Source organism: Dipodomys spectabilis, unplaced genomic scaffold, assembly GCF_019054845.1.
Source record: "Dipodomys spectabilis isolate Male_0828 unplaced genomic scaffold, ASM1905484v1 ptg000234l, whole genome shotgun sequence".
Classification (NCBI taxonomy): Eukaryota; Metazoa; Chordata; class Mammalia; order Rodentia; family Heteromyidae; genus Dipodomys; species Dipodomys spectabilis.
The window spans coordinates 7,050,606-7,065,700 of record NW_024870911.1 but is presented as its reverse complement, the minus strand read 5'-3'; the positions used below and the strand labels follow the sequence as shown (position 1 = coordinate 7,065,700).

The following is a 15,095-nucleotide window of genomic DNA, read 5'->3' as shown; positions in this document are numbered from 1 at the left end:
GCTCGCGAGCCGCTGTCAAAAAGAGACGCCGTGGTCCTAACGCCTTGCCGAGGGGAGGGGTAGGGTGGGGGGGAAAGGGAGAGGGGGGCCCCCGAAACGGGTTGTGTCCGCCATGTTGGTGAAGGCACACGGAGGCTCCTGGGGCTCCAGGCCCGTCGGCTCTGCTGGCGTCAGTCCGCCATATTAGTAAAGAGAAAGGGAAGGGCGACCCTCCCTCACGCCCCCCGCCCCAAGCACACTCCTTCCCGCTCCGCGGTCGCTACTACGGGCCGGAGGGCCTCGGCCGCCCCGGGCTGCCCGGCTTCTGACGGGGGAAAGCCGTCGGGGAGCGCCGGATGAGGGCAAGCGGGAAATGCCGACCAACTGCGCCGCGGCGGGCTGCGCCACCACCTACAACAAGCACATTAACGTCAGCTTCCACAGGTAACTCGGGAGGGCCCGGGGGAGACAGGAAGGGGGCGCCACCAGCGCGGGCTCCGCTCGGCTGAGACCGAACCGGCGCCGTCCCGCCGGCGGGGACGGAGCCTGCCCCGCCGCTGCCCGCCCAGCAGCCTTCGGGGCCTTCGTGCGTCTCCTGTCCGCCTGTCTGTCTGGTTTTCTCTCCTTTCGGGAGGGGAAAGTTGGCTCCCGTTTCTTTAAAGCGAAAAAAATAAAATCCCAGTAGTGTACTGAGGAAAAAGTGAGGGGACGATACCTTCATGTTTTACTTGTATCCCTCAATACTGGACCGTGCCTTGAGACTGACGCCACGGGGGAGGGGGAGAGAGGGGGGAGGGGGAGGGGGAGAGGGAGAGGTCTTTTCCTGTTCAAGGCACTCATCACCTTGAAAGCCTGCAGGTGTTCGCGTTTTCATTGAGGCCGTGTTGCCTGGCTGAATTGACAGGGACAACATTGACATTTCTAACAGTCGCACACAGCAACTTTTGGGACAACTGAGGCATCATTGATAGGCCTGGAATTAATTGCTAAGGATAAGCTTTTATCCTTAAAGAAAATAATAATAATAAATAAAAAGAACGTGGGGTTTGGGGTCGTCCCCCCCTTTTCTGAAAGAGCTATCCAAAGTCCTGAGTGCTGTCAAATCAAAACTCTTGAAAGCACTTTGTATACTGCCTGGAATGTAATAGGTACTTGCTAAGTGTCCTCTTCAAGTGCCTGTCACCTGCCTGAAGAAAAGAAGTATTAAAAAGTGAAGTTAAAACAGCTCTGATTTTTGGGCTGGGAAGGTGGCTCATTGGTAGAGCATGCCTGAGGCCCTGGGTTCGATTCCTCAGCACTACATAAGCAGAAAGAAAAAAGCCGGAAGTGGCGCTGTGGCTCAAGTGGTAGAGTGCTAGCCTTGAGCTGAGGAGCTGAGGGGCAGCGCCCAGGTTCAGAGTTCAGGCCCCACGACCGGACCCAAAAAAAAAAAAAAGCTCTGATTTTATATATCTCACAATTTATTTGATCTTAGAATATTAAAAAAAAAAATCTTACTTCACTATTACTAAATGTGCCCCCTTGGTAATAGTTATCATTTAAAAAAATCCTTATGATGTTTTGTTTTAAAGTACTACATGCTTTATTCATTCATCCATCAGATATGTACCAAGTTCCTAATTGCCTGACAATCTAAGGATCCACAAAGTTCCTACCTTTCTTCTGAACTTTACTGTTGAAAGGGGAAGACATAAATACATGAAGTGGGGAAGGGCATCATTCAGAAAGACCTAACAGCTTTGGAAAGTCAAAGAATTCTTCTCAAAAGATGTGACATTCCAAATAAGACCAAAGGATGACATAGATTTGGTCCTTTATGCTACTTTAGTATTTTCTATTTTATTTTGAGGGCACTTGACAAGCCATGGAGAGTTTAAAAAGAACAGCATGACTAGATTTGCATATTTAAAAGCCCTCTGGTTGCAGTACAGATGCTAGTTAAGCATCATCAGAGGTGAATTTGATTAGCAGCTTATTATAGAATGCTAATTTTCATATTTTCTTCAGAGAAATGTTGCTACATTTTAAACTGAACTAAATAGTGTTGCTTAGTTGTTCCACATGAGCACAGTATTTGAAGAGAGTGAAAATAGAAAAATAAGACAAAAAACTAGGAAGCTGTAGTAAAGTAAGGATAGTCCACCCAGTGGCCTCGAGTAGGCAAATGTTACTAATAGGGATGAGAATCAGACAGTCAAGGAAAAACTACTGGATTTAGTCATTTGATTTGGAGGATGAGAGAAAAATGCCCAGGAACTAAAAAATGATGTTTACCTGATATCAGTTAGGAACTAGGTATAGTGGCTCACACCAGTAATCCCAACTATTCTGGAGGCTGAGATCTGAGAATGGAGAGTTCAAAGCTAGCCAGGGAAGACAAATCCTGAGAGACTCTTATGTCCAATTCAGCAGCAAAAATGCTGTATGAAGTGTGGCTCAAGTGTGGCCCAAGGCACCATCCTTAAGCAAAAAATCCAAGCAAGAATGTAAGGCCCTGAGTTCAAGCCCCGGCAAGCCAGTATACACTCTCTCTCTCTCTCTCTCTCTCTCTCTCTCTCTCTCTCTCTCTCTCTCTCTCTCTCTCTCCCTCCCTCTCTGCCCCCCTCCCCTCTTTCTCTCTCCTCCCTCTCTCTTCTCTCTCTCTCTCTCTCTCCCCCCCTCCTCTCTCTCTCGTAGGGAGGGAGGAAGGAAGGAAGAGAAGGAAAGAGGAAGAAAGTGTTTAAGGATAGTCTGGACTACATAGTGAAGTCCTGCCTCCAAAAAGACTTGGAAAAAAGGGGGCTGGGAAGGTGGCTGGAAGTGGCGCTGTGGCTCAAGTGCTAGAGTGCTAGCCTTGAGCTGAAGAGCTGAGGGACAGCACCCAGGCCCAGAGTTCAGGCCCACAACCGGACCCAAAAAAAAAAAAAGAAAGAAAAGAAAAAAATATATGTATTATAATAAAAATATTTTCCATTTTGTAAACAATAACAGTAAATAACATGAAGTGGGGAAGGGCATCATTCAGAAAGACCTAACTCTGTACTGAGCTGGAAATGTGGCTTAGTAGTAGAGTGCTTGCCTAGCATTCATGAAACCCTGGGTTCTATTCCTCAGTACCACATAAACTTGAGCTGTGGCTCAAGTGGTAGAGTGCTAGCCTTGAGCAAAAGAAGCTCAAGGACAATGCCCAGACCCTGAGTTTAAGCCCCAGGACTGGCAAAAACAAAAATAAAAATAAATATTCTGTACTGAGGGGTTGCTTTCCAGCCACCAATATGATATTACTGATCAAGGAGTTGTGAAGAGATGTATAAACATCACACTATTCTATATTATTTCTACCATGTAGATGTAACAGACATTTAATAACATTAAAAGAATAGTAATAGTAAAATAACTAAGAAGTTGAGGGATTTAGTGCTTACTATTTATTTCAAGTTTATGTAGTTTATTTTATTTTGTGTGTGTGTGCTGCTACTGGGGCTTGAATTCAAGCCCTCTCTTACTTAGTTTTTTTCTCATGCTGGTATTCTACCATTTGACCCATGCTTCTACATCTGGGTTTTTGTTGATTAATTGGAATTAAGAGTCTCTCGCATGTTTTTGCCCAGGCTGAATTCAAACCTTGATCCTCATCTCTCAACTTCCTGAGTAGCTAGGATTACAGGCGTGAGCCACTGACAACCTGGCTGTTATTTAATTCTTAATAATGGTTGGGCTTAAAGGTTGGTTCAGAATTTCACTATTAACATTCAGCTCTTGCAATTAAGCCCTTTAAAGGGCTGAACATATTCAAATAACCATTTTGAATATTTTAAAAAATTGTCTGCCGAGTGCTGGTGGCTTTTGCCTGTAATCCTAGCTACTCAGGAGACTTGAGATCTGAGGATCATGGTTCAAAGCCAGCCCAGGCAGGAAAATCTGTGACACTCTTATCTCAAATTAACCACCAAAAAGCTGGAAGTGAAGCTATAGCTCAAATGGTAGATCACTAGCTTTGAGCAAAAAAGCTCAAGGAGAGTGCATGGTCTTCAGTTCAAGCCCTGAGACTGGCAAAAAAAAAAAAAACCTTATTTATTCATTTCATGTCATAATAACCTTGCTGGTCCCCAGTATACCCTTAACACCTCACCTCTTTCAGTTAATACTCTAAGGACTCCAGATTAAATTGGCTGTTCTATGATTCCATTCAGCCCTGTACTACACACTGGAGTAAGCATTTGCACTTTCTCATTAATCCTTAGAACCATTGTTACATTATTCTATAGGTAAATACAAAGAAGACTTGGGTCTGAGGGTATAGAGCACTTTCCCAGCAGGTGTTAGGCCATAGGTTGGATCCCTGACATTACCACCGAAAAAGCATGAGAGAGAAACCCTTAAAAGTTTAAATAACCTACCTAAAGTCTCCCAACTGTTATAAAGAGGGGACAGAATTTGCAGAGATGATATTCTTATGCACTGTGTTGTCCAGTACATTAAGACCATTCAGTTGATTCTTTGAATTGGCTTTTATAATTCTTTTTATAACTTAAAAGCATAAGATAATCAAACTAGAGATTTGAACTGGAACTTAATTATGAGTAAATGTTGACACCTCAGTTTCCAATCAGTTAACACAGCCACGAGTAGGCTTTTAGAAATAGCGCTCCACCCCCCAAAAAAAGAAATAGCCCCTTTCTTTTCCTTAACAAATCAATATAGGATATATATTAGTGTGCTTTATATTTGAAACAAATAAGAAAAAAACATAGCTACTAATAGTATTTCACCTTTTCTAATTATGCTTTCTGCTGCACTATAAAAGTTAATTGATTTAGGGTGGGAAGGTGGCTCAGTGGTAGAGTGCTTGCCTTGCATGCAGGAAGCCCTGGGTTCAATTCCTCAGCACCATATAAGTGGAAGAAGCCGGAAGAGCTGAGGGACAGTGCCCAGGCCCAGAGTTCTGGCCTCACGACCAGGAAAAAAAAAAAAAGTTAATAGATTTAAAGATATATATAGATAGATGATATAAATATATATTCAGTTTAACTACATAGAAGAAACACAATGAATTAATTCTGTATTTGTATATCTTCAGCAAGTTTTGTTCATTCCTTTCTATTTTCAATGTACTTTGCCAAGTGTCAATAAAAAAAATTAAGTTTAAAAATAAAGTGATTCCCATCCTTAAGAAACTCATAAATTTTGTTTCACTGGAAATTTACCAAAATGGAAAATGTGTAAAACAATGTGCTGAGTGTCATGAGTGAACAGAGAAAGCAGTACTAGAATCTGCCCTGATTTTTCTTGACTTTAGATAGCTGATTTATTTTAACCATGTATACAAACAGCAGATCAAAGCATTATAAAATTACCCCTACTTCTAACGGTTCCACATAACATTTATCTAGATCAGTTTAGTTATGTTTTATTTTTCTACCTATATTAAAAACTAGGTTAAGAAGAAATGTCTAAAAGCTCTGAAAAATAAAGCCCGTTTCCCTGTTGTTGTTTTTTTGTTTTGGTTTGGTTTGGTTTTTTGGTGGTATTGCTAATTTTTTAAACACTGTTTGAAATTTAGCATGAATTGATACCTATATATTATGAATTTAAATATTTTTATGAATTAGAGACATTTTTTATTTCTTTTTGCCATTTAGTTTAACTATGATATTGGAATTTCATTTGCTTTTTCTGTTTGCTTGCTTTAAGGTTTCCCTTGGATCCTAAAAGAAGAAAAGAATGGATTCGCCTGGTTAGGCGCAAGAATTTTGTGCCAGGAAAACATACTTTTCTTTGTTCAAAGCACTTTGAAGCCTCCTGTTTTGACCTAACAGGACAAACTCGACGACTTAAAATGGATGCTGTGCCAACCATTTTTGATTTTTGTACTCACATAGAGTCTGTGGTAGGTGATATTACTTTCTTTTTTATGAAACCATTTTTAGAACCACTCGTTTTTTTTCTTATAAATATGGTAACAATTCCAAATATATTAAAGTTCTTATACCATGATATGCCTCAAGAAAGTTCTAGACCTTCCTCTTGCAGAATAAAGCTTTAGATTAGAAGTAGAACTTAGGTCTACAGGCTCCAATGTTCTTTCCCCAGTCCAAATTATTTGACTATACAGACTGAGCATTCCTATCATGAAATCCAAAATGCATTTCAGATTTCAGACTTTTTGTCTAAAAGCCACTATGGTTCCAAGCATTTTGAATAAGAAAATATTCTACCTGTATTGGAATTTTACATAGCTGCCAATTATTCTGAACAAATGTACTATTGATTAAAATTGAGAGACATTACTAATGAAACCGCTAATATTACTCTACTCTGATTTTAAGATGACATATAAGTGAGCTGTTCTTAGTGCTTAAAGAGGAACATACACACTAGAGTTATTCCAAAAGATGTAGTTCAGAGGTGGGCACAGAAAGTTTCAATGAGTTTTGGCATTCATTGGGACTATTGGGAGTTTGGATCCTAGGAGCAAGTTTATGACCTTGCAGGAAACAATTCCAATTGAATAGTAAGAACCCAAGCCAGTAGGTTGAGAAGGATAATTAGGAAATTATCAAATACTAAAAGTGAATATCTGAAACAAGGAGAAAATTAAGATATGGGATGAATGAATCAGACCCAGTGTTTTGGGACTTAGACTATAGATATAGCTCTGTGGTAGAATGTGTGCTTGGCATGTAGAAAGCACTGAGTTTAATTCCCAGCACTCTAATAAAATTTATGTTTTACCTTTGGGTAAGGAAGATCTGATTAGAGAAGAAAAGCTAGCTGAGAAAGTCACCAAAAAGAAAGGCTATAATGAACACAAGTATAAGGTTTAGTTTTGAAAAGGACAGACATCTTTTCCTCTAAGAAAGAAGAAACATTGAGTTATTTCTTCCATTTTAATTTGTAGATACATATGAGTTAATAACTAAATGGGAGAGGAATTGTGGTTTTAGAATATCAAACATTCCAGAAGGCCAACAATATTTCATTACTCTTTTTTTTTTGTTGTTGGTCGTGGGGCTTAAACTCTGGGCCTGGGCGCTGTCCCTCAACTCTTCAGTTCAAAGCTAGTACTCTACCACTTGATCCACAGTGCCACTTGTGGCTTTTTCTGGTTTTGTGGTGCTGAGGAATCAAACCCAGGGCTTCATGCCTACAAGGCAAGCACTCTACCACTGAACTACCTTCCCAGCCCCATTTCATTACTCTTAAACAGTTCAATATACACTGACATTTGCTGAATTTGCAGTGCATCTTATTTCTGATATTTTGACCAGTTGTTGTTCTAATAAGTACTAAACTTTACATTATGTTAGAATCTAAGAATGTAATGTAAACAGCAAGAATGAGTCCTGCCAATTCCCTCTGCAGGACCCACAGTTGGTTTTATAAGGACATGTCTTATTTTGTCACCATAGTATGTTTTTTTTTTTTTTTTTTTTTTTTTGTCGGTCGTGGGGCTTGAACTCTGGGCCTGAGTGCTGTCCCTCAGCTCTTCAGCTCAAGGCAAGCGCTCTACCACTTGAGCTACAGCACTACTTCCGGTTTTCTGGTGGTTTATTGGAGATAGGAGGGAGTCTCACGGTCTCTCCTGCCCGGGCTGGCTTTGAACCACGATCCTCAGATCTCAGCCTCCTGAGTAGCTAGGATTACAGGCGTGAGCCACCAGCGCCCGGCCATAGTATGTTTTTCATCAAATTACTTTTTTTTTTTTTTTAACTCTGGGCCTGGGCGCTGTCCCTCAGCTTTTCAGCTCAAAGCTAGAGCTCTACCACTTGAGCCACAGTGCCACTTCCAGTTTTCTAAGTGGTTTATTGGAGATAAGAGTCTCATGGACTTGTCCTACTCGGGCTGGCTTTGGACCACGATCCTCAGATCTCAGCCTCCTGAGTAGCTAGGATTACATGCGTGAGCCACCAGCGCCTGGCTTATGACTTTCTATTTAAGTTGTTTTTTCTCTTTTATGAGGAAGGGGACGAGGAAGGGTGGTTAACTTTGTTTTAAGCTAAGATGACCTTAATCCATTAACATCCTGCTTCAGCCTCTTAGGTGCCAGTTTTAGAGGTGTGAGCAACCATGTCTAGTTAATAAACGTTTGTTTAATGAATGAAAAACACAATGTTAGGAAGATTGGTTATAATCTGAGAAACTGTAAGTGGTTTAATATTCCTGGGGCATAGTGAAGAATCCTCAGATTCCTGACTTTGGCCAAAAGTTCCCAGCCAGATTTTTAAACCCTCAAAGATGTAATTGTGAACAATTACTGGGTAAATCCATTTGGAAGCGTGATACTTTAAAAAATGATTCTAACAGTATTTCAGTTCTTATTTAAGTAGACTAAAGGTCTTCATTACTGATCAAATTGATAGAGTAATATTTAACCAGGAAGAGAGTCAAATCAATACTATAGATGAACAAAACATCTAAATATATTCTAAATTGGCTTTTAATTAGAAAAACAAAAAAGGATTTTCAAAGTTGCCATAGAATCATACTGAATAAAGTAGAAGATACCTTGGAAGTTCAGTGTTAACTTTCATGTCAATGTTTGACTATCTCTGGAAAGAATGAAAGAAAATAGGTGACTAGAGTTGACTCAGCCTGTTGAAAAGCTTAATCCATGATTACACAAATAGCATTATTTCACTTCCCATCAAACCTTTAAAATCAGTTTTAAGAGAGCAGTTTTAACACTATTATTTCAAAACTGGACTCTTTTCTTATTTCTGATTTTCCTTAATTTTTGTTCAACTCTTTAATTTATTCGGCTCAGAAACTCAAGTCAAGGAATCTTTTGAAGAGAAACGACAGTTGTACTACAGCTGGACCATCTAATTTCAAGTCAAATATTAGTAGTCAACAAGTGCTCCTTGAACACAGTTATGCCTTTAGGAACCCTATGGAGGCAAAAAAGAGGATAATTAAGCTGGAAAAAGAAATAGCAAGCTTAAGAAGAAAAATGAAAACTTGCCTCCAAAAAGAACGCAGAGCAACTCAAAGATGGATCAAAGCCACATGCTTTGTGAAGAATTTAGAAGCAAATAACCTGTTACCTAAGGGCACATTGGAACACATCTTACCAACTGCCTTAAGCAGTATTCCTTTGGAGGATTTCAAGATTCTTTAACAAGATTAACAACATAAAACAATAGGATTTCTCTAAATCTAAAACAGACCATAATACCTGCATTTAAATTTGTCTTGCACAGAACTTAATGCCCATCCTGCATTCTTTTCAGGGGTTAACATATTTATGGCAATTACACCAAAATTAAATATTTAAGAAGTTTTACTTGACACAGTATTATTACTGTATAACTTAAGAAGACCTTGATTACAAAAAAAAAGGAAACTTTCAATGAAACTTTTATTTGAAAATGAATGGAAGTGCCTTACATGAAAAATGTACTAGAAATTTTGCTAGGAAATTGTATGTTTGCCAGGTGCTTGTTTTGGGGTTTAAATTAAACAGCCTATGACATGTAGTATGTTTAATTAGAAAAAAATTTCTATACAAAAGTTGGGATATTACATCAAAATAAGATGCCAAGTAGTTGTTAATCATACTAAATGTGACCTTAAAACTGCTGGACTTTGAGTTAATTATTACTGGCACTGGCTTGAAAATTTATGGAACAAAACAAAATGAGGTACAGAACAACTTTTTAAATTTAGAATTTCTGCATTTTTTAGATGAGTAAAAGTAAACTTACCATAGGCTCTATAAAAATACTAATTTTTAAATACATTGTGAAATGTTTCGCTAATAATATATTTTTTCAGTGTTAAGGCTTTTAAGTTATCCAAAGTAAATAAGCCCTTAAGTACCTCAGACTAGTAAAAAATTATAATCACCTTCTAAGAAACATGTTGTGAAACAACGCCCAGTTTGAGATCTAGCTTTTACCTTAATAAAACATAAGTGTGGGAAGTGGCGCTGTAGCTCAAGTGGTAGAGCGCTAGCCTTGAGCTGAAGAGCTGAGGGACAACGCCCAGGCCCAGAGTTCAAGCCCCATGAACGACAAAAAAAAAAAAAAAATATGTGTGTACTATTCTTTTTCTCATAATAAAAAAAATTGCATCTCCAACTTTAAAGATGGTGCATTAATGAGCAAACATATTAGACATGTGCTGTCATGTGTTGATAGCAAAACTCTTAAATTTTTTTCTTTTGAACTACCTTCAAACTACATGTTACTAATATCTCAAAAACAGTGTACAATGTTAGTGGACTTCTGTTCCCTTTCCATAAACCCACGGTAAAGTTTAATTACAAAAAAGCACTTAACCATATTTACAACTTAAAATGGAACCAATTTATTTTACGTAAGAGTTTGCTTTGTTTTGTTCTTTTACTGAGTCAGACAGAGCAACCATTATGCAAAAGGGAAATAAAATGTAGTTATCTAAAAATACACGTGTGTCTGTGGCCAAGCTATGCAAATGCTAATTAGTTTACAAAATAGAGGTATCAGTCTATTCTTATGGTGGCCACTTGAACAATTAAAGGGTCTGCTTTATATCACCAAGTGTTTCATAAAAACCTTTTCCTTCAAAAGGCTTTGAATGAATAATGTAAAGAGTTATTAACTTATTACTAAGTTATTAACCCAACTTTAGATTTGTTATTACAACAATATGAAAGATGCATATGCCTAACCATAGCTTACTGTAAATCTATAAAGAAATGTGATTTTGGTTTTGCTTTTGGGCCACCAGTTTGGATTGTCTCTTTGCAAATGATACGTACTTGGAAACTAGCAACAACCTTTTTACAATATTAGCATGATTTCTTTTTAGTAAAGAATGTCTTCCATGCAAACACAAAAATAGGAAATGTCTATTTTAATTCTCATGAGGTAAACATGTATGTAAGTTCTTTTACAGCTGGTATAAGTCTTGTTATTTTACCTTAAGTATTGAATATAGTTCCTTGGAACTGTCAGTGAACAATATGATAAATGGTTTCATATTATCTTTATATAATGTCAAATACCAGTATCTAATCATCAGCAGACACACACTGACCATTTCTCTTTTATAATTACAGTTGAGCAGATAATCATTTTGAAATATGCTATGTTTTGCAAGTATAGATTGTCATGTGCTTTGCCTCTTCATCCTCAGTACCCAACAAAATATTAATCAATGCAACCCAGCTCCTATCTACAATAATATGTTCATAACTTCTTATTTTGGTTCTTTTAAGAGAGGGTCTCACTTGGTAGCCCAAACAGGATACATCCTGCCTCTACCTCCTAAATTCTGAGACTACTGTCATACACCATCAGGCACTAATATATATATATATATATATATATATATATATTTTTTTTTTTTTTTTTTTGGGTCCGGTCGTGGGGCCTGAACTCGGCCTGGGCACTGTCCTTTAGCTCTTCAGCTCAAGGCTAGCGCTCTACCACTTGAGCCACAGCGCCATTTCCGGCTTTTTTCTTTTTGCTTATGTGGTGCTGAGGAATCGAACCCAGGGCCTTGAGCATGCAAGGCAAGCGCTCTACCACTGAGCCACCTTCCCAGCCCCGGCACTAATATATTGATATCTTAATAACATTTTAAAGTCATAAAAATAAAATGCCATAGAATACAAGCTTTTGGCAAAGTTACATGTCTTCATTAACTATTATTTGAAACCACTGAATTAATTACCACTCAGTAACTTTAGAGTAATTTTATTTGTTTTCTCCATATTATTTTCATGTTATTGTCCAGTGAACATGTTCTCAGCATCAAATTGTTTTATTAATATACAACTGTGTACTTTAAACTAGCTTCATGGTAGAGAATGGCAGTGCATACCATTCTAGTAATCCTTAGGCAGAGGCAGTTCTAAGCCAGCTGAGGCTACTTAGCAAAAAGCCCTTCAATCTAGCTTCATTTAGAGAGAAAAACCTAAAAGGAATCTGGTAAAGCCCTATGTTTAGTTTCTTTGCTAAAGCTAATCAGACATAACTTTTTACTCCCATTTTAACACGAATTAGATCCACCAACTGGCCACTAGTTGGGTGCAAAAAATCTAACTGCCAGAGGCTAGGAACTTAATGTAAAAGATGCCTATTGGACTGGAAATACAGTTCATTTATAGAGTTTGTGCTTCATATGCATTAAAACCCAGGATTCAATCTCAGCATTATGAAAAGGAAAAAAGGCTAAACTATGACATATTCTATCCTTAAGTTGTTTAAAGTTTCCTGAGAGAAATAGTAATATTTCTAATATAATATAATAAAAATGCTATTAAAAAATTACAAATCTTTTCATAATCAAGTGCTTTTCTTTCAAAAGTTAACATTTCTTATAATGACTGCCTACAGTGCTGAGACAGCTTTTACTCTTGAAAATAAACACGATATAAACCCTTAATAGTTTTTTTTTGCTGAAATACGGCTATAATTAAAACAAAGCCAAATATTGGATTATATTTGACATTTGTACAAAATATAAATTGATGTCCTACTAGCAGGTTTCTGAAATAATTTAACTTAGTCACGCAAAACAATTGGCACCCATTTTTTGTTATGCACCTTTCTGTTTAGTGGGTGGTATTGTCTCTAATTTACACCAGAAGAAATCTTTTTTAATTTGTAACTTATTTATTCACTGAGACATTTCTCCTGTGCTAGCTTGCACAAGAGATCGAAATAAATGCCTGTTGGTTTAGACGGTTCTAGAATGAACACAGAGCTCCTTCCAAGTCCCTTTTGCTGCTGCTGAGGTGCGTGCGTGCGTGTATGTGTGTGTGTGTGTGTGTGTGTGTACGTGTGTGTACATGTGTGTACTGGTCTCAGGGCCTGTTGGTTTAGATGGTTCTAGAATGAACACAGAGCTCCCTCCAAGTCCCTTTTGCTGCTGCTGCTGTGTGCGTGTGCGTGTGTGTGTGTGTGTGTGTGTGTGTGTGTGTGTGTGTGTGTATACTGGTCCCGGCCTGGATACTGTTCTGAGTTTTTTCGCTAAACATTGGTGCTCTATCACTTGAGCTACAACTCCACTTCCAGACTTTTGGTGGTTAATTGAAGATAAGGGTCACATGGACTTGAGCTGGCTTGTACCATGATCTTTGTACCAAGGCTGAGATCTGAGCTCAGCCTTCTGAGCAGCTAGGATTATAGGTGTGAGCCACCAACGCGTGGCCAAATTCTAAGCTTTTAATATATAAACCATGTTATTAAAATAGGATAAATTATGTAACTTAAAAACATAAAAATATATATATATGTAAATTCCATCAAGGTCATTGTTGACATTGTCTAGGTAGACTTTATAATGTTTATCTAATTTTTCTATGTTAGTATACGGGTAAATTTCAATTTTGTTATAATACTGAAGTGGTTCATATTTATACTAGAAATGGGATTCTTTTGATATCTAGACAGTTGAAAACTTTCTAAATTTAAAGGTTTTGTAATGTATATCACTGTATTCTAAAAGTGTATTTGAAATATTATAAACCTTTTTTCCAAGGAAATTATTGTCATGCCTGTGATTTCTAAAATATATACATAAACTTGTGAAAGTTCTTCCCCTAATTTATCTCTTTAAAAAAAAGCTTCTATAGAATTCCTTACAACTTAAGAGCAAATTGTATAACAAAAATATGTGAAATTTGGGAACAGGAATTCGTTTCAAATTTGTTGCTCAAATTTTATCTAAATGTGCATTGTAGTTTGTTTTAAATGCACTTTACACAGGGTAGGCCAGATAAATGAAGAGTTATGAAAATTCTCTTTGTAAGTATCCAGAAGATCAAGACTTTTTTTTTTTTTTGGTGCTGGAACTGGGGCATGAAGTTGAAATCTTGAACCTGGTTATTGACAGAAACATTTCTGAGTATTTTCAAACTTTGGTGAGGGAATAAAGGTCATTCTTGCACTGTTCTGGTTTACGGCAATAATTAGACACTCTGGGATGGGAAAATGGAAAATGTAGGGTCATTTCACTGGCACTATGACTTAATATACGATTCTAGCCAGATCTAATAGTGGTGAAAAAGAGAGCATCATTCCTGGCATCCAGGAATTGACTTGACATGAATTGACCCTGGTGTCAGAAGATGCCATAACATTCACAGGTAGGCTATGTTTTTCTCATAAAACACCAACTAATTGGACAAGGTCATGGTTATGGTGAAGACCAGTTCCTAACTGTCTAAGCAGAGAGTGTAAGGTCCCCTCTGTGAAGACAAAGTTGACTCCTCCTCTTGGCTACGTCTCCACCAAGTATCTATGTCACCTACATAACTGGCACACCTGGAGGCAATCACCTCCCCCTCCTCTGGAGACAGAAACTTCTGCAAATTACAAGATCATTAGCCTAGCTTTTATTAGTAGTGACTTTTCCCAATAGTGTGGTAATATTGATACTGACCAGGTAGCATGTAATATAATTATTTACCCAGGCAGAATACTGAAAAAGAAGTGGTCTCATAATGAGTACCTATAGAAGGACCACATGTGTAAGAAAGCCATTATAATTTTAATCTACTTCACAGACTTGGGTCTTAGTTAACTAACCAAGGAAAGGTAGTGAAGTTATCCTGGCATATATTTTGAAATTCAGAATAAAATTATTTTTAAAGTTATCAGTGGAAATGTAAATTTTAAAAACTGGGTAAATCACAATTACACTGAAAATGCTGTCTCCTTAAGGTGTCAACAATTAACTTTAAAATGCGGATATAATTATCAGTTACTATTCTGACAAGTAATTTCCAGTAAAACATGAACCAGTCACAAGATGTTCTAACCGAATGCAAAAGGTATTTCCACAATACAAGTGATGTAGCTTTAGCTTTACATATTTAACACCCAGCAGAGCCTGGCCCATTATAAGGACTAAAGTAGTGTTTAAAATTATTTCTCAGCCGAGCGCCGGTGGCTCACACCTGTAAATCCTAGCTACTCAGGAGGCTGAGATCTGAGAATCGCAGTTCAGAGCCATCCCAGGCAGGAAAGGCCATGAAACTTATCTACAACAAGCCACCAGAAAACCGAGAGTGGTGCTGTGGCTCAAGTGGTAGAGTGCTAGTTTTGAGATGAATTGCTCAGAGACAGAGCCTAGGCCCAGAGTTCAAGCACCATGACCCACCAAAATATATATATTTCTTAGGTCACAAGATCCCAGTTCTA

At 38.1% G+C, this 15,095-nt stretch overlaps 1 protein-coding gene and 1 long non-coding RNA gene across 2 annotated transcripts; one reads left to right on the top strand and one right to left on the bottom strand.

The window, feature by feature from the left end:
* The first annotated feature begins 96 nt into the window (after nucleotides 1-96).
* On the top strand, nucleotides 97-9,927 carry Thap2 (THAP domain containing 2). Its single transcript, XM_042698819.1, has 3 exons — nucleotides 97-423; nucleotides 5,653-5,848; nucleotides 8,726-9,927. The coding sequence occupies exons 1-3, from the start codon at nucleotides 353-355 to the stop codon at nucleotides 9,077-9,079; spliced, it is 621 nt and encodes a 206-aa protein (XP_042554753.1). The 5' UTR covers nucleotides 97-352; the 3' UTR covers nucleotides 9,080-9,927.
* On the bottom strand, nucleotides 4,704-13,429 carry LOC122124138. The gene is made up of 3 exons (XR_006150499.1): nucleotides 12,371-13,429; nucleotides 8,770-8,774; nucleotides 4,704-4,715 (listed from the first exon to the last, which is right to left on the bottom strand). It is a non-coding gene; the product is annotated as an uncharacterized LOC122124138 (long non-coding RNA).
* Between the last annotated feature and the right edge of the window lie 1,666 nt (nucleotides 13,430-15,095).

What these genes read in the sequence shown, in the direction of transcription:
- Thap2 (XM_042698819.1), top strand. Translation starts at nt 353, where the DNA reads ATGCCGACCAACTGCGCCGCGGCGGGCTGCGCCACCACCTACAACAAG. An exon ending in ATTAACGTCAGCTTCCACAG is followed by an intron (nt 424 to 5,652) that starts GTAACTCGGGAG and finishes GCTTGCTTTAAG; the next exon opens with GTTTCCCTTGGATCCTAAAA. An exon ending in GTACTCACATAGAGTCTGTG is followed by an intron (nt 5,849 to 8,725) that starts GTAGGTGATATT and finishes TATTCGGCTCAG; the next exon opens with AAACTCAAGTCAAGGAATCT.